The sequence below is a fragment of the Falco biarmicus genome, chromosome 3, assembly GCF_023638135.1.
Source record: "Falco biarmicus isolate bFalBia1 chromosome 3, bFalBia1.pri, whole genome shotgun sequence".
Lineage (NCBI taxonomy): Eukaryota > Metazoa > Chordata > Aves > Falconiformes > Falconidae > Falco > Falco biarmicus.
The window spans coordinates 99,773,653-99,800,232 of NC_079290.1; the positions used below are offsets into that span (position 1 = coordinate 99,773,653).

At 44.4% G+C, this 26,580-nt stretch overlaps 1 protein-coding gene and 2 long non-coding RNA genes across 6 annotated transcripts in view; 1 reads left to right on the plus strand and 2 right to left on the minus strand.

The window, feature by feature from the left end:
• The window catches only part of MBOAT1 (membrane bound O-acyltransferase domain containing 1), a 58,006-nt gene extending 53,530 nt beyond the window's left edge, over positions 1 to 4,476 (minus strand). For all 3 annotated transcript variants that reach the window (XM_056332418.1, XM_056332419.1, XM_056332417.1), the window contains exon 1: positions 4,353 to 4,476. In XM_056332418.1, coding sequence (XP_056188393.1) covers positions 4,353 to 4,442 — 90 coding nt within the window. In that variant the 5' untranslated portion in view covers positions 4,443 to 4,476. The remainder of the gene's footprint in view (positions 1 to 4,352) is intronic.
• A 176-nt stretch (positions 4,477 to 4,652) lies between these two features.
• On the plus strand, positions 4,653 to 12,093 carry LOC130146570 (uncharacterized). 2 transcript variants are annotated; one of them, XR_008820954.1, is made up of 2 exons: positions 4,653 to 8,850; positions 11,707 to 12,093. It is a non-coding gene; the product is annotated as an uncharacterized LOC130146570 (long non-coding RNA). The 2 variants fall into 2 exon arrangements; XR_008820955.1 differs by lacking the exon at positions 11,707 to 12,093 and adding an exon at positions 11,043 to 11,180.
• Positions 9,182 to 25,878, minus strand: LOC130146571 (uncharacterized). The gene is made up of 3 exons (XR_008820956.1): positions 24,215 to 25,878; positions 19,914 to 20,266; positions 9,182 to 10,089 (listed from the first exon to the last, which is right to left on the minus strand). It is a non-coding gene; the product is annotated as an uncharacterized LOC130146571 (long non-coding RNA).
• Between the last annotated feature and the right edge of the window lie 702 nt (positions 25,879 to 26,580).

Genomic DNA, 26,580 nt, shown 5'->3' on the forward strand with positions numbered 1-26,580 from the left:
ACTAGCCAAACCAGAAGTAAAACTGAAGTCAGAGAGCAAAATAGCTGAAAAATGTGAAATTTAACAGAACAGTCCCCGATTTGGGGATCAGAATTCATGCTGATTTGTGTAAATGGAAAAAACATACACATACTTTTTTCTTTTTTCTCCTTTTTAAACCATTCGTCAGCATGCTTTGGGCAGAGAGCTATTCAAACTCAAGGAATGGTGAGAAGACATTTCTAATACTTCAACTATCCCAGGATTCAGAGGCATGTCCCACAGTCACCCCCGCCCCCAGCTAGTGTTTTATTTAAACTGCTACCAAAGTGTAAATATGCAGACCAGCTCCAATGAAAGGATTAAAACGAAAAATAAGGTGTACAGCCAGCAGCCAAAGCATCCAAAATTAATTTTAAATACACTTTTTTTTTTCCCCCTTTGGGGAAACACAGCTGCCCTCATCAATGAAAACACTGAAGTTAAAAGGCTTCTGATATAGACATGGGAAGATGCTCACACGTTTTTTTTGAGAGAGTCCTTGAACACAGAACATATATCCCGTATACCATCAAATTTGGTATTGTCTGACATGGGTCAGGCTAAGGCCTGTTAAAATGTAAAGTTTGTTGTAGGGCCCTTGGCAATTTGCATTTGGGTTGCTGCTTATAAGGCAACAGGTAACCTGGGATATCAAGGGTACTGCAAAATAACCCTGAGAAGTGAAACCCCTTAATTGTATGCCTTAACCCTTTGAACCTGAATCACTTCTAGAGATGCCTAGAGCTTAGAAAGGCAGGGTAAAACTAGATATGGGTAAACAATGCCATTAAACTTGCTTCTAATATACCTTTAAATAGTATACTTATTTCTTCACTGTATTTGTATACACATGTACTCTGTTTACAGAAATGACACTATTAAAAGTTTAATATTTAACTTCCCATATCTCACTGATTTATGGTAGCGGACAATGTCCCAAAATTGGTGATTTAGGGCACAGCTGACAAAAAAGTACACACTTTGCCAAAAGTTAGCATATAAGCATACTGGAGAGATGACGTTCCAAAATCAGATTTGGGGCATACGCTATAAGGAGGGGGAAAAAAACCCAAAACCAAAAAACCCACAACAAAACCCCAAACCCAAACCTCTTTTCCAAATGCTGCTGAAGGTATGTCATTGACCTAGCCAGATATTTTTAGAGCGCAAGTCAGCTAAATTTCAAAGTCTGCTTTCCTGGGATAGGGGGATGAATTAAACACAGTCTTTTCATCCTCTTCCAAGCTTATTAATCTTGTTACTGAATACAGCACTGCTTAAAAAATAGTATTCCAATGTTAAATTCAAAGATAAATCATCCTTTAAAGAGACATGCAAATGCACACTGAGACATCAGGACAATTTGAGCATCTAAAGCAGAAAGACATTGCCACGCTCCTACGCAGTACACGGTCTGCTAAATAAACCGTGGACAGCCTGGCCAGTACACAGCGCAGCCAGGAACGGCACCCTCTAATTCTGCACTGGTTTTAACTTAAGTTGTAATTTTTTAAAATGAAGAAAACAACCAATGTGAAAACCAGCATTTCCACATTCATCCCCGCTTCCCATAGCGAGTGACACAATCGCTGCTTATTAGATGACAAAACATTTCCCACCTCCCATCACTACAGCATCTCTGCCCCCACTATGGAAGGGTAATGATTACGACTTTCATTTTTCAGACCTTCAGCTCAACTGTTTTTTCCAGTCTTTTCTCGCAGACTGCACTCTCCCTCAGAGCACAGACCTCAAGGAAAAGCATCTCTAGAAAAGGAGGAGCAAGTCCTCCGTGCACTTAGCATAGAGGCGCACACACACACAGCTTTCCCATACCACAGCGACCTGGAGGGTGTAAACTCCGCCTGAGCGCCTTTGCCTCGGGCTCACTGGGCACTTCTCAGCATTTTCAAAGGCTCGGGGCAGCCACATGGACCAGAGGGAGATGCAGGCTGTCACCGTCCAACAGGCTGAGCACACTGACAGGCAGGAGAAACCAGAGCTCAGCTCCCCTGTGCAGCCCAGCCACCGGGTGGAGGGCAGAGAGCCGGTCAGCATCGCAGTAAGGGACTTGTCTAAAAGCAGTCCCTGCTCCACGTGCGGTCGTATCTAGCAAAACGGCCTTCCACATGCCGAGCTTCCTTCTGAAAGCGAGTGAACTCTTCCCCCTCAGCAAAAGCCCTCTCTCATTTTAACGAGGAAGGTAACCAGCCCACCTGCCCTCTCTCAGTCTAATGAGGAAGGTAACCAACCCACCTGGCCACAGAGCTCTGTGAAAGTAGATTTATTTTGTTCCCAAGGGCATCAGCACTGCAGGTCAGACCTGAAAATCAAGTCACCTGAGGGGACAGTGGTGGCATGACGCTTCCACACAGCAGTCTGGTTATTGCCTACTTGAGGGCAGTAGAAATCCCTGATGCTTGGCATGGTCCTGCACATCATAGTGGGGCAAAAGGGGTGGGGGGAGACATTGCAAAATGGTTGATAGCATCATCTCACAGGGATGATTAAGCATGATTGGGGGCAGGGGTAATTTTCAGGTGAAGCAAGCACACTTCAGCACAGCCCTGCTGCAGCTTGGTGATGAACCCCAGCAAGGGGGGCTCCTCCCAGCCCACTGCTGCTCCACGCTGCTGGAGGCAGAGGGGGACTCTCCTGGATGCCACTGGGTACCCACCCAGCCCAGCCACACTGCTGACCCCACAGCAGGAGCCCCCTGCCCATTGCAGTGGGCTCATATGCAAACCAGCAGGAACACGGGTGCCCACCAGCAGCACCCACGAGACCAAGGCCCTGCGACAAGCGCAGCACGTAACCAGATGCAGTGAAGCATCCTCAGGTCCGGAAGAGAGCAGGGAGAATTTTCTCCACAGACAACATTGCCTTTGTATTGCTTTGGCTGAATGGAAGGACAAGTTTTTTAAACACACTACTCCTGTGCCCCCTCCTAAATTAACAGCTTATAGTTAACGACAGGCCTTTATTGTCTGTTTCAGCGTTGAGCAAAAGACCTTTTTGCATCAAATCCTGTTTTCTGTTAAAAAGGGAAAAGCTGGCACGGTTAGAGGTAGGGGTTTAATCGATACAATGATGCATTTCTTACTCAACTTTAAAAACAAACAGTAGTAAAACCTGACACATAGCACCAGCCACTCTGCAAACAGAATCAAGCAAGTAAATCTCAGGCTTCTGTTGGTTTGTACCAGCATGTCTCTGCTGCCCTGGTTTCTTCCAGCCCAGCTCAAGCTCCTGGTAGTTTGGTGGAGACTTTTCCTGGCCAGTATGAACTCCCAGACCTAACTTCCCAACTTCCTTGTCGCTGAGCGAACTCAGGGACAGCGGCAGGTGCACGCAGGCTGGAGAGGCAATAAAAGGTGGCGGGGGGAAGCAGTGGTTTCTGCTAGGCCAGGGGTCAGCTGAACCACGAGCCTACGGGCAACGCCAGAGCCCAAAATACGCTGTGAGGCATCACATACAAACGTGCCTGCCCATAGGGCCGCTTTCTTGTATGTGTGCCTGCGCATCCCGCGTGTTCCATGCCTGTGGCTCGCCATGCCATTGGGCACTCGGAGGCTGAAGGAGCTTCTGCCCTTCGAAGCTACAGGTCTGTAGCTACAAAAGCAGTGCCTGGACTTTGTGATGTCTGACCAGACACCCTGCACCCAGGGGTACATCCCCAGTTAAGCAGAGCTGGGCAAGGACCCAAACTATTTAGGCAGTTCCAGCTCCAAACACGGTCAGCTCAGCACCGCAGCTGGCAGCATCCAGCGGCGCTGGGATGCAGCAGCGCCAAAGGTGCTGGGCATAGCAGGGCGATGGTATGGTGGGGGCAATGGCACAGCCTGGGGGATGGCACGGCGGGGGCAAATGGTATGGCGGGGGGGTGGCACTGTGGGGCGATGGTACGACCTGGGGGATGGCACGGTCAGGGCAAATGGCATGGTCAGGGCAAATGGCATGGTGGGGGGGTGGGACGGCAGGGGCAAATGACACGGTCGGGGCAAATAGCATGGCGGGGGGATGGCACGGCAGGGGCAATGGCACGGCCTGGGGGTGGCATGGTCGGGGCGAATGGCACGGCGGGGGGATGGCACGGCTCCGGCTGGAAGGGCAGCCGGCCGGTGCGGCTCAGCCCCGGCCCCCCCGGCCCCTCGGGGGGACGGCATCTCCGCGCTGCCCCGGGGCCCTCCGGCCGATGCAAGGCGTGACAGCGGCGGGCTACGCGTCCCTGCCAGCGAAGCGCCTCGCCTCGGGAGCCCCCCGCCTGGGGGGACACACGCAGGACTCCCCCCCTCCAACCCCACCCCCCCCGGCCCGCCTCGCAGCCTCACCTGGTCCAGCGGGATGCCCAGCAGCCCGCTCAGCGGGTGCAGCAAGGTGGAGCCGGTGGTGCGGTGCGGGGCGCCGGGCGGCTCGGCCATGCTGCATCCCCCCGACCCCTTCCCGGCCCGCACCCCCCCGCCCCGCACTGCCCCGCTGCGTCCCCGCTCCGCTCCGCGCACGCCGGCCGCCGCCCCGCCGAACCGGCCGCCGGGCCGCAGGGGGGCGCTCGGCGGGGCGGGCCGCCGCCAACGGCCGGGGGCGGGTGGGAGGGCCTCGCCATCCCGGGGCGGGCGCGGGGGGGAGGGGGGCTCACCCACCGCTTCCCCCAGCCCGGCGAGGGGCAGCCCGCCCGCGGGGGTCCTCTGTGAGACTGCTCGGCTGGGGCTACAATTGGACAGGCAGCCGGTCCGTCCCGCGGGGGGGGGATCCCCCGCCCTGCGGCCCAGTGTGCGGTACGGGAGGTGTAAACCCCCCGCGCGGCTCCTCCCGTGGTCCCCCCGCCCCGGCGGGGACGCGCGGGGCCGTGAGGGGAGCGGCGGGGCACGGCCTGTTGGCCCCGGTACCGGGTTCGGCCGGGCCCCGGCGGTCGGAGCGAGTCCTCCTGCCCCAGCTCCTGGCTGCACTAGCTCGGGCACCTGTCGGGGCCCCGGTGCCCGTTCGCGACTGTCCCAAGCAGCGGAGAGCTGGAGTTTCGCAACCGAAACAGTTTTGAGAAGGTTCTCTTACTTTTTTTGATATTTTTTTTTTCAGTCATTGCTCTTAGAAGTCCTGATGTATTTAGCGGAGGATTTCCAAGCTTTTAGCCTGTGGTTCCCATTACTGGAAGCTAAGATATGTGTGTGTGACTTGGGGAAATAGTGATTTTTTACTTGATTGGGGTTAAAAAAGGAGTAGGAATCTGAAGTCATATGTTTATCATGTAAGTGAAATATGGTCATTAAAAAAGTACTTCTGCCAGGATGGTCTTACCTTGCCCTGCACCGTGTAGGCTGTGCTGCAGGGAGGGCTCGGGCAGCCTGGCAGAGCTTGCTGTCCAGCTCATGGCAAGCCTGGAACCCAAAATACCCCAGAGGTTCTCTGCAGGCTCCATTTCAGGCTCTTTACTAGTCCCATCGTTTTCTCTTCTTCAAATAACCGCCAGCTGCGACAGCTGAAACTGTAGTAGTAGCTCGGAACGGCAGCGTGGTGTGCTCAGTGTCCCGCTTGTGCTGTGCAAGCAGGTGATGTTCTGGAAGACTCCGGCAGAAATTGTTCGGTGCGGAAGGTGTTTTACAGCAACAACATTTCTCTAACAGTATTGTTTGAGTGATGACAGTTTGAATGTATATACGTATATATACACACACGTATTTTAAGTAGGGAAAAGTAAGCAGTTTGGAAGGGCTGGGTAGCCATGCATAGGAATTCCTAACGTTTTCCATTCAAGTCTCTCTTTCCAGTTGTTTAAAATTTGCCGGCCTGAAGCTATCTGGATGGAACTTTCCATGGGCTGTATCTGCCGCAAGCAGGCTGCTTGTTGGGCTTCGGCTAAAACTGTTGACCTGCTTTTGGGAACAGAATCAAGGTGATTTATTGCACACTACAGATAGTCTCAAAGCTTTTTCACTGTGGAAATCTTGTACCTCTGGGATGGTGACTTCAAGTTTAGACATGGTAGTTCTCCTGGATTCAAGGAAATGTCTTTCATTGTCTTTGTGAAACTACCCAAGAGTGACCAATGGCCAGAATTCTGGGGAAAAAGCCACACATAATCCATGTGGAGACTCAAGGGGCTGGTATATAACACCTCTGAAGACCGCAAGCATTCTTCAGCCCTTCACATTTCCTCCATGTGACTGGACTCCCATCTATTTCTGCCACTGCAGGAGCAGGGTGGGATATCACATGGCTCCAGGCATGGGATCTGAGAAGAGTGTGCCACTCTCGCTGTAGCAGGTACTCAACCATCTGGGCTTTGTGCTGTGGTTGAAACAGCTGCTCCAGAAAACAGCTGGAAGTAGAAAAGGGCTGATGGGGAAAGTCAGGAGGAAGGTGGTGATTCTGAAGTGGGTTAGCACAAGAAGGCCAGCAAAGGAAACTAGAGCAAAGCTGGCTATAGATATAAAGGAACAGAAGCAAAGGGAGCTATGGTTAGGAGGATGGAATTGGTGTGGGAAGTGTATCAGCAAGAATGGGGTGAGACAGAGGTTTGAGAAGAAAGACAAGATAGTATTAAGATGACAGCACCGGGGAGAGAGACAGGAGAAGCTGAGAGGGGCAACAAGGAAGGAAAGAAAACTAGAATTATTATTAGAAAAATTATTACTGTTGAAAAATACTATTCCTGAATTTCTGTGCTTCTTTTCTTGTTTAGCTGGTAGCTTTGAAACACATCAGCAAAATACTGTCAGCTCTACAGCTTACAGTCACGGGAGGCTGGTACAGTCCCAAAAGGAGGAGAAGGTAGATTCCTCCTCCAAACTTGAGCTGTCAGCAGGAGAGTTTGGTTTGATGTCTCCTCAAAATGCAGTCTTTGGTGCACCTCCTTCTGTGGGAGCTTCACAGGCTTGGTTACATGGTAGTACAGATGTACAGTGCCAGCAGTGCAGTGCAACATACAGAGTCTGTGCCCCGCTATAAGAGACACTTGAACTGGCACTGCATGGAGCCCAGGGCCATTCGACAGGGCTAAATCCAACTGAGACCATGCTCCTGGACCCAAACTGGCTCAGCAAAGGTACATTCGTGATACGCTGTACTTAGACTAGAAAGCTCTCTTACACCCTGCTGTGCCTGAGTGGACCCATCTTGAGTATCTTTGCGCCACTGCTGTATTTGATTGGTAAACTAATTTGCACATGGATGTTGTATGTCACCGTCTGTTGCCCCTTCTCCGCTGACAGGACCACCTACAAGGCGTAAAAGTAGCCATATCCTGTCAGACCAAAAGATTATTCAGATTTCTTGTCTCTGACAGTGACAATTGTGGATGCTTAGACAAGGCATACAAGAAACGTGGCAAATACAGAGCAATCTGTTTACTTTGTACTCTCCCAGCTTCTAGCTCTCAGGACTTCCGAAGATGGAAATTTCATCTGGAATATCATGTTTAGTAGCCATTGATGGGCATGTGTTACATGTCTAATATTTTTTTCCAATTTGCTTATATTTTTGACTGCCACAGTGTCCTGTGGGTTCTGCTATTTAATTATGTGCTGTATAAAAAGTACTTCCTTCGGTTTGTTTTAAAGCAGCTGCCTTGTAATTTCATTGGTTGCTGGCTTGTTCTTGTGCTGTGAGAAATGAGCGAGTAATCATTGCTTAATTGCCTCTCCCATGCTATTCATAACTTTATATACCCTGAGCTGTCTCTTGGCCTCACTGAGGAGTCTAGTTAATCTCTCATTATATGGACGTTGTTGGTGTCCTTGTTATTCCTTCTCACCCTTTTCTGGTTTTGAAAGGGAGAGACTATAGATTTTTGTGGTAACTTAATGTTTCATTCTATATTCCTCTATTAAGAGTTCCTACAATCAACCCCAGTGACTTCATAATCTACTTTTTCGAAGGTAATAGATAATTTACAGCCTAACATGTATGTATAATCAAAAGTTGCTTTTTCCTGTTCACATTTATCAATATTAAATGCTAACAGTCTTTAAATTGTCCCAATACAACGTTGTGAAATCTGCTGCAACTCTATAACAAAGCTTTGATTATCCTGAATTATTTCCTATCCTTGCTAACTTTTCTCATCTCCTTTTCCAAAACCTTAACGTGTCCAACAGGACAGATTCCTTCATATTAGTTTCCAAACTCAAAATGTATTCTCATCCTTTATTTATTTCCTTTTAAACAGCTATTAATCCAGGAGGAGTATTCTTTACTTTTCTGTGATTATTTTATTTCTGTGGGTGTGAAACCTTATCCCCAATAATTTGGAAGTACAAATACACTTTCTTGACAGGATCACCCTTAGTGTTCAGAGAACTCTGATGGATTTGTGATGTATAACTTCTGTACAGTGGCTATAGTTTCCCCATTATATCGTAGCTACCTGGATATCTGCTAATTTCACTGTTTGCTGTGCAGTTTCTACTGGTTTGCATGTGGAAGTGAGTGACACCCTTTGAGTCTTTGACCATGCCTGATTGATGTGATTCCCTACAGTGAGTGTTACTCTTTAGTGGAAGGTTTTCTTTTAGAATTTAAAGAGTAGGAGACGATTCACTGGACAATGTGGAGAAGTCACAAAGACAGTCATTTAAGAGTTAGGAACTACAAGAATGAAGGTTGCCAGTGTGGCACCCAAGCACAGCGTAGTAATGTTGTAAGACATCTAGTATGATGTCATCAATAGAAATGTTAGCCTGCCACTAAAATGTTCCTTTTATCTTTGCACAGGTGTTTTAAACTCTGCCCTTGCCAACACTAATTTTGGAAGAATCCAGAGAAGATTGGAAAATGGGGGAGAGGAACCAGAAATTTGATTCCACAGTTAAATGATGATGTGGAAGTGCCCATAAGGTATCTTATATCTGTGAATGAAACTCACCAGAGATAAGCTGGATACTCCTGTGCAGCTTTTTTTTTCAAATCCTGATTCCTTTTGACATTGGAAACTCAGGCATAGGGACCATGGTGGCCTGTGGATGAACTGCAGGTCTAAAAGATACACAGTATTGCAAGAAACAAAGCTGAGCAACTGAGGGAAAGGGGTTGGGTGTTATTTTTACTAGGTAACATCGGTACAACGGCTGTAAAGTTGTAGCACTGATGGCCTTCATTATCAAAAGAGAATGTTACCTGCTGAAGGAGACTTCAGAGATCATGAAATAATGATATTTTCAAATAATAGTAAATTAGAATCATATTTATTGATGCAAAATTAAAGCAACAGAAGACAATTAATAGCACTTTACATATACTTTATAGTTCATGAATCATTCTAACAACTTGAGAACTTTTGTGTCTAGGCTTGAGATAATTTTGCAGCCTAGTTTCTTTTCCTGCTGCTGAGAGGGATCTCTTGACTTTAATAAAACCAGTGGTTGTAAAGCAGTCACATGTAAATATAGGATTCTTTTTTCCATTTACTAGTGAATTGAAAAGAAGATGGTTTATATCAGATCTTTTTGTGAGCTCTACTACTTTTCATTAGGAACTTTTTAAGATGCAGGAGACTGTGTAATACAGCTGGAAAGTAAAAACCTGGAAGGGCATTTTCAAAATCAGATATTGCCAAAATTGATGTTTAATGAGAATTACTCCGAACTAATGTGGAAAAGGTAAAGGTCCAAGAAAAGAGTTCAGGATCCAGGCAGTAACTGTTGGACATGTAGAGATTTCAGTTCAACTACATTTTAAGGAAATCGGGAGAGGTGTTTTATAAAGAATACAGAAGATGTCCAGGAGTTTTGAAATAATGCTTTATATTTTAAAACTATTTAAATAATCATGTTTGTGTTTTTAAGAAAGGATTTGCAGAAAAGTCATGTAAAGGCAAATCGTAGCGCATGAAAGTTTTTGATATTAACGTTCTTTCAAAATTCCAAGCTGAAGTTTATAGGAGCCATCAGTGTATCACGTATAACTCTTCCTACCTGTGTCAAATGAAAGCAGAACACAAAGACAGTGTAATACAGCATGACTTCTCAGCTGCTTTGCGTTGTACTTCACTGGCAACGTTGGTTTTTTTAGTATCATCCCAGTCTTCGCAGTGCAAGTACCTTAGAGTTTGTTCTCTGCTACCATCTACAGGGGAAACTGTACAACACAGAGAAATGTCATTTTAACTTTGCCAGAAAGTTACAGAAATAGTTCCAATTCCTTATACCATAGTTTTTTCCCAGAAATCCTTTTTGCAGTAAATGTAATAGATAGGGAAAAAAAGATGTTGAAACCAGTTAAGACTTACAGTTAGCAGAAAGTTATTCTAGTGTTTTTAAAGCTGTAGGTGTAACATAATTTTATATAAAGAAAAATTAAACTTGTATGAGCAAACAAGCCCTTTCAAATGTAGTTAAAAGTCTCATGGAAAAGATTAAATTGCACTTCAGGAATGATTCAATCCTGGTGCATGGATTTAGAGAGCCAAGATCTACAAAGTTTTTTGTCCACCAGTGCTATCAAATAACACTGCTGGCTAAACCCACTGTTCTGCAACATGTATAACCTGAATAAGGTACCTGGTAACACTAGCGCTAACTGAACACTTTGTCCTACCCTACGCTCTGAAAGAGGTCTAATTGCGTGTGCAACTATTCTAGTTGTGGACAGTCATGACTCTTTTCAAATAATGCCCAAAGGAAAAAAAAGAAATTAGGGACAAGTGTGGTTTAAAGCTGATTAGTGTTTTTTAAGATGACTGATATATTAATTATGTAACTACAAAAAATTCTGGATTGTAAAGATTTTCTAATAGATTTGTTTCATACAAATGGCCTTCTTTTACTTTAAATTGGTACTTCATTACTCTATTGGAGTGAATACCTGTAGAGATCAGGTCAACACGTGCTCACTTAAAATCTCATCCAGGCTCTCACTGGCTCTTGTTTTGATTACTGACACATTTTTTTCCTGCAGCATTGGTAAATTTACCCTTGTCCCAACAGAATGCTACTGCAAAGTGTATTTCCCAAATTCACCTCTTTGAACATGTCACTCCTGTTTTTGCATATTCTGTTTTGCTTCGTCTGGTGTCATTCTTCCTTTTCTAGGTTCCCGTTGTCTATCCATCCACCCCAAGACAAGCGTTAGCCCTTATGTCAGACTTTCAAACAGGCACTGCTGCATTTTCTTCTGAACTTGCCCTTTTACAATTAGGAGTTGACCCCAATAAACACACAAGATTAATATACTATCCTCTTTTTAATTACTTCTTAAAACTTCTTTTCTTATTGTTTCAAGGGGGGAAAACTCTTTTCTACTGAAAGCTTGTCAACAGAGAGTTGTGCTGAGATCACAGCGTAGTCACTGATTAGTGCTGTCTTATTGTTTCCTTGGCCTCCTACGCCAGCTGGTCGATATCCAGCTTTGAATTCTGCCTCCTACTTAGATCAATTAGCCCCTTCAGCCGGGGCTGCGTGCGTTATTCTGGGCTTGTGTAACATCCAGCAAAATAGGGTCTTCCTCTATGAACACAGCTGCTTGGCACGGTGATAATAAACACAATAAACATATTACTGCTGTGATTATTATTATGAGTATCATATTTTACACACGGGGGAAAGGCCTGAATTCAATGCCCAGTAAGCTCCACCAGAAAGAACATGACCCAGTTAACCATGAGACCTTTAGGTGGATTTTCATCGCTGGCAAAGGCAGGACCCCTGCTGGCTGATCTGTAAAACATTGATTTTTTTTATTATTATTTTTTTTAAGGGCAGCCACTTAACAAACCCTCCCAGGTGGGTCTGTTCCTGTCACTGCCTCAAGCCAGGGTCATCAAAGAAAGGCTGTGGATACTACAAGGAAGAGAAACTGAGACCTTCACCTTCAAAGTCTCTTGTCAATCACATCTGTCAGCAGATATTTTATACCCCTATGGTGAATATTGGCACAGCTGGTTGTCCTGTAAGTGCAAGGCTCCTTTTGTAGGAAAAAGGAGACCGGGTTAAGGAAAAATTTAGATGAAATTCAGCATTGTCTGCTTTAGCAGCTGCTCAGAAAGAGTACCATGCCTACAGTATTAAGTGACTGTATGTGAACAAATTCCAGGTTTCTTACCAGTGCAGAAAAATATAAAGTAATCATCTACCCTACCTTAAAGCTGGGTGTCCAAATGAGTGTTTAGTTTGATTAGTGGTCCAATGAAACCAACTTTATAACACAGCATGCATTTCCCACAAGGCTAAAATGATGCAGATGCATAAAAACCTGGGCCTGCAAGTGCCATTGGAACAGTGCAACGGGAGAGTACACAAAGATTATTGCACTGAGGGGCTTGGTGTTATCTGGATAACATGGTTGCATGTATTGAAAAGATGTTTGAATATTACCCTGTCTGCCTCAGTCCTGCCTTTTAGCTCCACTTTCAAAAGTCAGCTCCCTTACCACTTGCAACAAGCCCTTTGCCCAAGCTGGCAGAAATGTGATGAGCTGGATTTTGCTGGATGTTTTTCACTGCACATATTACAGAAATGGATTGATTGGCAGTGATGCAGTCTGCTAGATTAAGTCAAACGTTAATTAGTTTCAGCAACTATTGTCTTGTTCAGGTGATGACTCTGTTAAATACTTTGGGGAATTTTGAAGTCCCATGTGAAAGAAGTCTTGGAAATCGCTGATATAGCTGAAAGTTCCACTCATGCATTGCTGCAGCGGAGATTCACTGGCTATAAGGCCAGAAGTGACCCTGGTGGTCACCAAGTCTGAACTAGTGGGAAAGTACGATGTATGAAGCTTCATTTTAGAAGGATTCAACTTTCCTTTAGTTTACCCACTTTAGCTTTCTTTCCTCTAAATCAGTTTTAGACTTCATTCAAAGAATATGTATGCATTTTTGGCGCTTAATCTCTAACTATGCTATAAGATGCTTTCCTTACATTTAAGGCAAAGTTTTTCTTAGTTTCTCAGTTTGTTTTATGTATTTTACACATATCTGTGTCAGTGAGAAGCTGTTGAATTTCACTACAAAAAAATCTTATCTGACTTTGTACTGTAGAGGTGGCCAAGGTATCATGGACACCTGAACTCTCAGAAACCCATTTGGTACACATAGTAATGGAGTTTGTCTCAGCAGAGAAAATCAAAAAATTCAGGCGTTAAAGATTAAAAAAAAATAAAAATCCACTCTGATGAGGTAACATAAGCTTTTTGTAACAATTATATTTTGCTTGGACTAGAACCTAACTTTAAGAGAGGCAGGGACTCTAGCTTTTGAATTGCAAGGGAGAGAGAAGAGTTACAATCCTAGCAAAATTATTCTAATGGATAATTGCCCTGAGAGACGGAGAGAGGAGAGAAAATGTAGAGGAAGGCCTGACCCTCCTGTCACGAACAGGTAAAATAAGAGTTACAACTTCTTAATTTTTGTAACCAAAAACCTGACAATCTTTAAATCAGAAACCAACTCTGTTATTAACTTATTAAAACGGAAACTCCAAATTAAAGTCACCAACCTAAAAATCTAAAATAACACAAGTACCTTCCCCGTATCATTTTCTCACACGGGCAGTACCTGACATTAACAGAAGGGTGCTGCAGCTGGTGATCTGTACCCCAGGATGGGAAGATGGGTGGTCCCTGCAACCCTTTCTTTAGGTAGGTTGCAGACCCCTCTGTAATGATAACTTTCAGAACCTTTTTCCTTGCTTTCCTTCAGTGTCATTTCTGAGGTGCAATTAGACCTGCTCCAGAGCCTCAGTTGATGGGGGTCTGCTGTTTCCAGTCGGTTCCATAGGAATATTTTCTTTCCTCTATCCCACTGTTAGAATCCCTGGTCCAGTACAGGCTTTCTTCATATGAGGTCTTTGCTTCTGTCACTACCCAGGCAAGACAGCTTCTTCTGAAGTATATGACCCAATTACTGTGCTAACAGATGGGCCAGTGTGCAATGCACTTGCCAGCTGACTGCTTGCAAACATGTTTTTAAACCAATGTCATCATAATTTGCTACATAGGAACTGACAAATTGCATTCTACTTAACAGAGTATGATCCGGATCTGCTGTAGCGACAGCCTCCCATACTGTTAATGAAAGATCTCCTTTTCCATCCCATGCATAGCCAAGGTTGGCAATAAGGGTGATTGCTATTACACAGTTATTGAAGTCCTGTAGTTTTCATTGAAGCCTGCTGCTTGTCTGAGTTATCTATAAGAAGGCACTTAGGCTTCTGATCTAACCTGAATTTATCTTCTCTAGCTAGGCTGCAGGTACGGCCTACCCACTGCTGCTCTAGCTCACAGCTGTGTGCCACTGCGGGCAGCATGTATTCTAGCTTTTCTCAATTTGAGGTTTTCTCAAATGCCACTACTGATGTCAGGGGCCTGGCCTGAGATTTTAGGGACAGCTCCCTGATGTCTAGAAACCAAGTGGTGTAAGGATTTTGGTTTAAATTTAAACCTCAGAGGATTGCAGTTTAGGTTTATCATGTAAACAGAGGGATGCATCCAAGTGCTGTTGGTCTTGAGAAAGACGAGTGGTTCCACCTCCCCTGCTCCACTGTGTCTACCAACAGGAAGCATCTTCTCCACACGCAGGCTGTGGAACCAGTGAAATGAAGAGGTAGTGGGACAGTGTCTGAAAAAGAGCCACACTCCTGACTCCAGTCCCAGGCCCCCATGTACGCAGGCAGAGCCCTCTCCTCAACCACTGCAGGGGAGCTTATTCAGTCACTGTGCTGTCATGGCCTGACTCTTCCCACAAGTCACTCCGGCTCCTGTGATGTGCAGAAGAAAATTATAGGGTGCAATAGAGGATTAATACTGCCAAAAGTACATTAACTCTGAGTGTCCCTGCTCAGCAGTCCCTGCTTCCCCTTTCCACTGGGTTTGCCAGCTTTTCCATGTGGCCCTGCATTGTAGATTTGACACTGGGGGAGGGAAGGAAAAGCCAGGCTGTTTGTCCTTTCTGCATTAGCAAACCACACCTTTGCACAATTATCTTACATCCTGCAAGGTTTTTCTGGGCATGGGAATGGAATGGCAGGTTGGTAACAGCATCCCAGAGTTTTACATTAGACTTTTGGAAGGCTAAAACTAGCCTGTGCCGTACAGGATGGTAAAACATGACCTAATGTTGCAATTCCCATGCTAATTTGCCTCTGCCTTATTCAGCTTGGATCAGGTGTACAGATAATTAAGAGCTGACTGCTTGCTCAAACTGTTCCTTTGCTTTCTCACACATGCTGGTATCACAAAATAAAAACTTCTATCACAAAGTCCATATTTGTTGCCTTAAGATCTCTGCAGATATAGCATCTATCTTCATTTTTGGATATGATAAAGAGTGCCAAACACACAGATAATCCTGATATTCCTAAAGGAGATAATGGAAAGAAAACAAGAAAATGAAAACCACTGAATAATTAAAAGATTTGTTGTGATGTAAACTTATTCCAGCTCACTAAGGATTCTGAACAAGTTGTGGATCCAAAAATCTCACTGTTCCTAAAAGCAGAGTCCTTTCAGTAAGTACTAACTCTCTGTTGCATAACATACTCATTGCCATCTGCAAATTGAAATACTGGCAGGAATATTCCTTGTAGATAAACAAACCTGAGGCTGTCCCGTGCAGCAGTGAATAGCTTTCAAGTTTCTGGCACCATCTTCGGGGTTCCTCACCTGGGGGCTGAGTGCAAGAAAAACCCGGCTACTGCTTCACAGTTATAAGGCAATGACAGCAATTATTTCCTAAGTACATGGCTGTACTTGAAGTGTGTTTGGCTTACATTTTACACAGTGCAAAGTTCTGTAACTTGGGAGATAGCCTACATTACTGCTGAAAAGTAAAACCAAATAGCTTTTAGCACTTGAAGTTAATTTCTGAACTCAAGATTGTCAACAGGAAAAGCAAGAAACTACAGACTTGAAAATACTTATTACTCCAAGCAAATATTTCAAGAGCATATTTAACAGCTAAAGTATAAAGAGGAAAGTCTATTGCAAATAGTTAGAAGTGAATGCTGAGTATTATACATGGTCAGGAGTATAACAGCAGAAACTTCTAGATGGTTAGCAGGCATGCTGAGTAGCAAATAGTTGACCAGCTGGGCTAATAACAAATAGAAATAGATTAGCTGTTTTTTTAAAAAGCAGTGCTAATTGTTTATTTTTACTCTATAAACTATGTGTATGTCTTTGGCCTAAGGAAAGTTGAGAACCTTGAACTTTGTGGAGGGCTCTTCTCTCCGTTTGATATATTGGAAGAGATGAGAATAAGTTTTAACTTCTGCTTTACTCCAGACTTACAATCAGACTTTACCCCAGATTTAAAACCAGTCACACCAGCTGCTGCTTAGGTTAAACTGGGGTGGGGTGGGGGGGTGTTTCTCTCTAATACATTGCTTTTTAGAATTAGGTGAATATAACAGACTTTGGTGAGAATACAGAACTGGCCAGGCAAAAGCTTCTTTTTCATTGCCAGATAGCTCCGTTTTGACATTGTCCCCTTGTAGTTCACAGTGATACTGGCTCAGGACATTCCTTTATCAAGGCTTCTCTGGTCTTGAGAAACCACTCCATACTCACAGACATCTGTCCCAAAGAATGTGATGCTGAAGCCTAAATGTCATCACTGAGCATCTGATTTGTAGCAGCTCCTTAAATATATGCTGAATAATTTATTTTTGAAGACAAGATCCCATGTTAACAACAAAATGGACAGTATTCAAAGACACATTTAAAAAATGGAAAATGGATGAAGAGAGAGCAACCCGATGACAAATAAAAAATAATTAAATAAATAGTAGGAAAGAAAGGTCAATGAATTGCTGTTGACAGGAAGATACTTTTGCAGGGCCTTGTTAGTCTGATATATGTATGATATTTATGTTTACTACTAAATGAAGATAGTAAAATTTTTTCAAGGCCGTAAATATCACTTCCCATAACATTTGTGGATGACACAGATTTGCCTCATTAGAGTAACTTGAGCGGACAGGGCAACTTGTACAGCGTGGTCTGAGTAATTCTGGGATGACCTGGACCTTTTCAAACAAACTGTAGCAAAACATCAAATTGCACAAGAAAGAGAAGGCGCTGCCTCCGGCAGGGGAGACTGTAGGCTGGACAGCAGTGACTCTGCAAGGGCTGCAGGAGACAGGAGCTGAACCAACTCTCCAAGTGCGATGCTGAGAATTGGCACGGCTTGGAAAATAACGCAGAGGGAAGTGGTTGGAAGGAGGGAGCTGAGGACTAAGGCTACGCTAGAAGCCTACATAACTGCCTTAGCTGTACTTATTTAAAAGGATATTGAAAATGGGTGTTGATACAGAAGAGAGCAGCAGTATTTGTTACAGAGCTTTAGAAAATGCGTTATGAACAGACACCTGAAAAACAGTCTGCTATAAGAAAAATCAGGTTTGATTACAGTGTATAAGTATCTTCCAAAGAAGGAGGTACTGAATGGCTGTAGGCTAATGGAAAAAAAAATTAAAATAACAGTCAGTGATTGGAAAATGGAGCTATGTACTTCAAAACGGGCAGTAACCTCAAATGACTTAAGAGGAATACATTCTCAAAACAAGTGGGGAACATTCCATCTCTTTTGGTATTAAAATCAAGTTTTAATTTCTTTCCAGGAGCTGCAGTTTAGCAGTCTAAAAAGCACAGGTCACTGGGTGAACTAGTAGGATATACCAGTGACATTTAGGAGTCTGTAACATCCCCTCCAAAAGAGGGTGGCCACATTTGAGTGGTTTACCAGGAACGGTCCTGGGCCCACAGTGACTCCTGAACTATGCCCAGAACTGTTTTGGGACAAAACCATGCCAGCAACTGCTCTGATAATTTTGAAATTAAAATTAAAATAAATAAAATAAAATAAAATAAAATAAAATAAAATAAAATAAAATCCATGTCCAGAAGTGTTCCCTGATGCTCTTTAATTTCTCAGTAAGCACCTAAGTCTCTGGACAAATAACCTCACTTACAATTTTTCTTCTAGGCTTGTGTATTTCACTTTTTCTTGCAGAAAAAAGCACAATTTTTGTAAAAAAAAATTATTTAAATTTAATAAAATTTTAAAATAAATAAAATATGAAATAAAGGCCATTTAAAAAATTCAGACCTAGAGGAATTAAGGTGCAACACCTCATGATTCAATAACACAAAAAATCAGCTCTTCCTCAGCAAAACTAAGTGAGACAAAACTCAGGGGAAAGAATTGCTCATTGGAAATTTTACGGGTGCAGCACACTGCTTGAGCCTGCCACCCACTGCGGGCAGCGCAGGGCAGGGAGGGCATGGAGGGCAGGGCAAGGATGGCCATGGTTAAGGCGAGGCGAGGCAAGGCAGGGCAATGCAGTGCAGAGCAGGGCAAGGCAAGGGAGGGGAAGGCAGGGCAGGGCAGGGGAGAGCAAGGATGGGCAGGGAAGGGGAGGGCAGAGCAGGGTAAGGCAGGGCAGGGCAGGAGGGCCGAGCAGGACAGGGCAAGGCAAGGCAGGATGGGAGGGCAAGGCAGGGCAGGGGAGGGAGGGCAAGGCAGGGCAAAGCAAGGGCAGGGCGGGTCAGGCAGGGCAGGGCAGGGCAGGGCACGGAAAGGAAGGGAAGGGAAGGAAAAAGGAAAGGAAAGGGAAAAGGAAAGGAAAGGGAAAAGGAAAGGAAAGGGAAAAGGAAAGGAAAGGGAAAAGGAAAGGAAAGGGAAACGGAAAGGAAAGGGAAAAGGAAAGGAAAGGGAAAAGGAAAGGAAAGGGAAAGGGAAAAGGAAAGGAAAGGGAAAAGGAAAGGAAAGGGAAAGGGAAAAGGAAAGGAAAGGGAAAAGGAAAGGAAAGGGAAAAGGAAAGGAAAGGGAAAAGGAAAGGAAAGGAAGAAGGAAAGGAAAGGAAGAAGGGAAGGAAAAAGGAAAGAAGAAAAAGAAGGAGAAAAGAAAACCCACCTCCCTTTTCAACACCTTCCAACCTTTGCTTTCTAAATGTACCCTGCTCAGATGGTTAATGTTGCATATGTGGTGCCAAAAGATCTCAAGATATGCATCATCTGAACCTAAATTGGTCTTGTTGGAACAAAAGATGAGGAAACGTCAAAACTGAAAAACAGAGGACAATTTTTGTTCCTTAGCCTGCAGCCCATTCCCTGCCTGTTAACAGCAGGGTTACTTCTGCTATTCCTTTCATTTACATCCCAATTTAAACTGTTAAAGCTTGTACATCAATTTGATGCAACTAGTCAACTCTGTATGAAGGGTAATTTCATTTTAACATTGTCGGCGACTATCTTCGGATGCCTGGGAGTGAGCAGGTGCATTAACAGTTTTAAGTTGTTATAATTTCAGTGAGCACAAGAAGACGCTTTTTAAACAAACAGCCCTGCTTTAGACAAAGAGCCTCAAAGGCAGTCAGAATCAAGCTGTATTGCTCAGTGTTGACTTTATTAACATACTCTCTTGGCATTCCTGTGAAATCAGTATTCACTGAATTGCTCACTGTCCTTATACTTGTACTAGCACAGCTGATTTTTTTTAACCTTAAATCACAACCAGGCTAAATAGACACCACCAAGTAAACCTAGCTATTAAAAAAGCTTGACTGCACATAGTTATTAGGTTTGTAACTATTTTCTCAGTAGCAATCCTTGCCTTCCTAAGTACACAATAATTTAAAATGATCGTAAACTGGCAGTAAGTGGAAAGGAATTCTGAGCAACAATTGAGAAGCCTTGAATATGTGTCTGTTCATTCATTCTTTTTCATGGGGTTTTTTGGTATCTGAGTAGGGCTTTATGAATTGGAAGAGAGGAGAGAGTTGTCAGTGAATTGAGGAAGTGTGTACAGGTAAGGTTATGGCCAGTGCATCTGGAAGAAAAACAAAACCTACAGTTTGTTATTGGGGAGCTGATAATTAGGGGCTTGCTCTTTCTATCTGTCATGACACTTCCATTTCAAGGTCACATCTGACTTGATCTAGTCAGGTTTCTAGCAGGAGACTGACCTGCATAACTGCCACAGGCCCTGGAAGCCGCCTCTGCTTCTGCAGCTCTCTGCTAAGTTAACGCCAGTATCCTCCATCAGTAGTGTGCGAACCTGTCAAGTATACGCACATGATGCTTGGCTCTTTGTTCTGCAGCGTGGCACCCTTTCAGCAGCTTCTGGGAGTCCTTAGATCAAGAAAACAATCTTCAGGCAGCACATTTGATAACACTTCTCAGGCTTTTTGTGTATTTCAGTAGTGCTGCCTCATTGGGTAAATCAGGAGTATGCAATTATCCTGTTGGTTTTCCTGCCCTTCACCTCAAAAAGATTTCTTGTATCTCTCAGAGATTGTGTATTTACCCTTGGTGTTCCCTGGAAGGCAAAGAGACATAACATTTGATACAACACTGATGAAGTTCTTGACTAGTTTGTGAAGATCTCCCTAATCTCAGTGCAACAGTCTCCAAAGTTTCCAAGCTCCTAAGGTTTCCCATCTGTCTCACAAGCTTAGAAATGGCATACGCATGATGCAAAATCAGATGAATGTGAGATCTGAAGAAATCTGCTGTTTCCCAACTGATTTGCTGCCATATCTTTCCCAGAAAGACAAGATCTTCCCAGATGAGTCAGACAAAAAAGTGTCCAAAGGACCAAAACAAGAACACATTTATACCCCAGTACAGCTAATTCAACTTGCATCATACATTTTCTGAAATTGAAATGCTAAATTGTTTATGAAAAACAGAGCACAAGCCTCTATTTTCTGTTCTGCTAAGTTTAGAATTTAAATGAGACGTGTATTATCTTTCTTCTCATTATAATAAGAAATATATTTTACACAAAATTAAAAAGAAAAGAGCTAGAATCAGAAAAGCATTTGCCTTCTGTTCACCTTGATAAATAATAATAAGCTTTGCAAGTATATGCTTCTTTCAACAGCTACGCTCTTTAGTCTCAGAATATTGATGTCTGGCTAATGAGGATTTTCATGGACTTGAATCTCTGTTTTTGTAAAAGATGCATACCAAGACTGATCATTTTGAGAACGGAATCCTAAAATCTTTATGCATGACCAGATTGTGTTCAAACCTGGGGACACATTGGGACCAGAAAACCTGACAAGAGGTTTTCCTTGCAGGTGAGGACTGCATCACGGGAGACACCATTCCCTACTAGAAGTACAGAGCAATTTACATTAGTGTGTTATCTCAGAACTGCCCATTCCACAAGCTTCATCATTTTCTAAGCCTTTGAATGCCACATCACAGCACCCCTACTTTTGCACATGGAAGTTCTCCAGAGGAAGGGAGAAAGATTTGCTCATCTTTGTGATATTACTCAAGACTCTTTCCCTTCTCACCACTGTCATTCACAACCTCAACAGCCAACTATTCTAATATTTATAATCGTCATCCTTGCAATTGCACCCATGGAGTGCAATGACACTTGGTTATAAAGAGATTATTTGTATTTTAAAGAGATAAAGACTGGTGAGATCAAAGCCAAGTCAACTGCAATGAAGTTGTGGCAGAAAATAGCATGGTTGGTGGGAGGAAGTTCTGAGAAAAGCCAAACTAAGTAAATAACAAGAAAAGCAGGCAAATAGGAATTTACCAAGGATAGGTATGCATGAAAACTGAAATCAAGAGACTGATCAGTGGCTGCTCCTGTAGATGTTTGTCCCCACTGCATCTGCAGCTGGTTCTTCCTTTGAGTTTGGGCCAGATGGTACCACCCCTACACACACATTTTACGCAGAAGAGTCCTGAAGAGTGGGGCAATGCCAGCTGGGCTCTGCTACATCAGCTTTTACTGCCAGGTCTGAGGAAACTTGGATCTGCAGCTGTACTCCAACAAACCACGCACAGCCCAGAGCCACAGCAGCAAGGGAAAGCATCAGGCCTGTTCAGATCCTTTCTGCAGCCAGCATGGTACAGACACAACTGCTGGAACACGCAGTGCTGAGCGGTTTGTCCAGCTGTGGGTCACCCAAGAGGGGACCTGTGGGGGCTGCTGTGCCAATGGTGCAGAAGCTGAAAGGCCAAAGCTGCTTGCTGAAGATCTCACCGGTGGAAGGTGAGATCTCGGTTGCAATTTTCTCTTTGACCAGCAGACTCCACTGTGCTGCCTGGGATGTAGGGGCAGCCAGGTCTCCACTGACCTCAGGGCTCCCAGAGTCCCACCTTGGAAAGCAGGAGTGGTAAGGAAGACCCAGAGGAATGGGAAGTAGTGTGGATCACCTGCTATGTAGAGATGGATGAGGAAGTATTGAAACGTGGCAAAACAGCAAAAATTCCACTGACCTTATTAACTGAACTCCTGCAAAGCGCAATGAAGAAAAAAGCTGGAGTTTCCTGAACTCTTGGAGCTGGTGGCATCTCAGCCCTCTTTTTTCCAGGTGCTTGGATCATCCCTGCCTCCATGTTGTCCCCTCCCTCGTGTTGGCACAAAAAATTTCTGTGCAGCTCTGCGGTGAAACGGATCAGGAACCAATACAAGCCGAGAGTAACCCAGCCCAAGTAATAGTTGGCTCTGACTCAGATCAGTTCCCCAGCCACAAGCAGTGGGAGGGGCGGCACAGCGACAGGAACAAGTGATAAGTGAAAGGCAGGATGGCTGCTTCTGGTGGCAGTGAGAACTTCTGCCTGCTCAAGTTGTGCATGCAACTACAGCCTAAGAGCGGAGGCTCTTGAGGTCAATGCTCAAGACTGAATCAGCTGTAGGGTGATGTTGGAGCAATGTTGGCTTGCTCTTCCTGTACCCCATGTTCCTGTGTTCTCCAAAAGGTATATGATTTGAAAGCAGTGGACAGAGCAGAAGGCCACAAGCCAGAAAACAGGAATTCCCCAAATGTCTTCATGAGCATCATGCTCTGTTAGCACCTAGCTTCTGACAGGGAAGGCAGAAAATAGTCCCACAGGAGCAGCTCTGACCACGTTTGGAAACCCTGTGCTCTTGCTAACTTGGTTTCCACTGTAGTCTAAATAGAATGGGTTTCTGAAGCCTTTATATGCTGAAATAATATTCAATTGAAAGTATTATTATTTGTTGTAAATACTCCCAATGCTGCCAAAATGCATGTCTCTCAGTTACGCTCCTGTGATGATGAAGTACGAGATTTTGGAAAAGCTGCCAGGTATTGGAGAAGTAAGTCCATATTCCTCCAAAAGCTATATTGACAAAAAAATTCAAGCAAAATAAAAATGCTAACTGATGTTATATCCAGGCATACTAAAGAGGAAGATAAGGATGAATATAACTCTACTTAGAAACCCACTGTGAGTTTATAAATCCAAAGTGGACCTATGAAAAAAAAAAGATAAATAAAAAGCACAGTAAAGAAATGCCTCTTCACAAGGCACAGAAAAATCTATGATCTCAAAGCAAATTTTACAAAGATTCTTGATGCAACAAGAGTTCATGAAATCTTAGGGAAGTTTGAAAGTGAAAGAGAAGAAAAGAATTTCCATCTCCAAAAGGGGTAACAACTATACCTATCAAACCACAGATAATAGGAATGATGAAAAAAATCAGAACAAAGCTTGTAATTTTGGTAGTACGGTATAACTTGTGCAACTCTGTACCTTTCTGAAAGAAAAAGATGTTGGTTTTCTGGTTAATAAATAATAAATCTAACCATTTTGCCAAAGCCTGTAAATAAAGAGTCAGTTCCAAAAGTCAGCACATGATGAGAAACAGCCTCAGCACATAGACTCTTTAGGCAAGCATTCAAAAAAAGTAAATACAGCATGCAATTTATCTGATCTGGACGAGCATGGAAAGAAAACCGAACAAACCTGGATTGAATTAAGACATTCCACTAGTATAACTTTCCTACAAGTTCCCTAGTTAAAGAAGGATAAAGGAGACCTTGTGTACACAGAGATGAAGATCTTCTAGCTACAGAAGAGACAGCGCCCTAATAAAGTAGCCCTGCTCCTGTCTCCTGTAATAGGAGGCTATTTTGAGCTGGATTGATGGAGGGGACTCTGCGGTGCCTGTCTTGTAGGCCCTGAGCCAGGGAAGGAAACAGTTCCCCGGCCACTCAGCCATGGATGCTCTTTCTCCCTCTGCCACCCGCCCGCCCTCGTCCCCAGCCCCGGCTCCCACCATGCAGCTGCATGCTCAGCAGCCGTTCCTGCGCTGCCCAGGGAAACCTACGGGTCTGAACCAAACACCCCAGCTCTTCCCATGCAGGGCATGAAGAGAAACAGGCACCCAAGACTGAGAGCTGGCCTTCCACCCCCAAAAAAGAGCCCCCAGATGAGCGGGAAGCTTCAGAATAGTCCTTACTCTGCCTTCTCACAGCGAGTTACTTACTGAGCAGAAGCTGAAATTTCTTTTCCTTGTTTGCCCGCAAGGGATATCAGAGGCATGGGTTCAAATTTGTCTCCCGCCTGCTTTGGAAAGTGGGTTTGAACAAGTATCTCTGTCCTAGGATGGTGGGTGGGCTGTGGGCACTCCCTAATCGAGCTGTTCCACTGCCAGCCGGACCACCGTCAGCACAGCCCCTCAGCAGGTGACTTCAGGTGACTGAACCAGAGACCTGGATTGCACCCCTTGCCCCAGTGAAGAAAAGCAGAGAAAACTCCAGAAGATGAAATTGAAACAGATTCCTATCAGAATGCCCTGAAACTGCCTCTCAGACAAAAAGTCCCTAAATAACTTGAAAAAGAAAACCTTGAAGATAAAAATACACAACAGTGAACAAAACGTATATTATCAATACTACGTACCTGACCTTAATAACCCCTTGAAGCCGGTTCTTCCGAAGCAAAGAGCATGCGATGCTCAGGACCCACGTGGGCAGCTGCCCCGCAGACCCCTGCACGCTCCAGAGGCCGGGGCTGCGGCAAAGCGATCCCTGCTGGCTGCGGAGTCTCTTCACAGACATTTAGGCTTGATTGTTACAAAGGGGTTGTTTGGTCTTTTGGAAGGCAATCGGTTCAGTTATACAAAAGCTGAAAGAGTTTAAAGATTGAAGGTCTGAGTAGTAGACTTAAGGGGGTTAGATGGCTTGAGACCACCTTTATTTTGGGTTGCTTTCTATTTTAAATAGCACTTGATCAAGATGAAGGAGGTTGCAGATGATTGCTGGGTGAGGACAGGGTGCAGGAGGCTACTATGGACATTAACTATGTAAAGTTGGGCCGAATTGATAAAAGAGTTTGGAACTGGCTGTAGAGGAACAGATCCCGTGTCTCTTCTGCCTCCTAGGGACATGCCTTGCACTGGGCCATGTTCTCAGAGGGTGAGAACTGCAAGGTGTGCTGTAAACCCACAAAGAGCAAGGCAGAAAGTTACAGCAGAAGGACCGTCGTCTAGTGAGTAGCCAATCCCCTAATCCTGCAATACACAGACACTTAAAGTCACCTTGTGATAACTAGCCTGCATAAGGTCAAGTATACGTCTCTGTCTTTCCATGATAGGGGTGTAGCGCCCTTCCAGCTCCTCAAGCAGATAGGCACATGATGTTCCTCACTAAAATCCTCCCCAAAGCAGCACTGTGCTGACATACAGAATTTACAATGCCTGCATGATTTTTGTTGTACTTTTGTAAATAATATTTGCTGCAAATCAAAATGATATGTTTACCAATGTATGTAGGGAGCGAAATATAGAAATGGAAGACATTAACAAGTTTATAGATATATACAGGAAGCTGCTTTGACATAAATACATGATGACATGCAAAGAATTGAGATTCTCATGGAATATCAACAGACTGTGATGACCTTGACAACAGTTAAAAAAAATAAATCATTAACCCTGAAAAATAAACTCATATGACCCAAGCAATCCTTTCTCCACTACAAAGCTCTTTTGATAACTAGGATTGATGGGTGTTACACAGATATAATGAGGAGATGCTACCAAATGATGCTGTGTTACCGTATGCTCTAGTTGGGTGGTCTACTGTTTCCCTGAAACCACTGAAATAGGAGGGATGGCTAATTGGTAAACAAGATTGTGCCCATGTCTAATTATTTTTTTACAGCCAAGTGACATTTCAAGGTTGATGCCTTTTAAAAAATAAGGGATGATAGTCCTGTAAATGTTTCCAGAAACTGTTAAGTAAATACACCCAGTAACTAGACCACGTGTTGCTCATTGCAGTCATTTCACTCCTAAATACTCAGATCACCTTCTTAGTAGAAATTACAGAAAAAGGAAGTCAGTTTCGTTTGTTTAGTTTCATTTCTGTATTTTAAAATATGGTCTCTAGCCTAGAAAATATCATTATAACTGTATTGGGTTTGCGTGGCAAGGTTTTGGTAGCGGGAGGCTACAGGGGTGGTTTCTGTGAGAAGCTGCCAGAAGCTGCCCCCCATGCCCGATGGAGCCCACGCCAGCGGCTCCCAGGCAGACCCACCGCTGGCCACGACCGAGCTCAGCAGCGATGGTGGCAGCGCCTCAGGGATAACGCTTTTAAGAAGGGGAAAAACCCCTCTGGAATGGCAACTGCAGCTGGAGAGAAGAGTGAGACTATGTGAGAGCTGCAGACACCCAGCTCAGTGCAGGAGGAGGACACAAGGCGCTCCAAGAGCCAGAGCAGAGATTCCCTGGCAGCCCGTGGTGAAGACCATGGTGAGGCAGGCTGTCACCCTCAGCCCAAGAAGGTCCATGGTGGAGCAGATCCCCACCTGCAGCCCATGGAGCCCATGGTGGAGCAGATCCCCACCTGC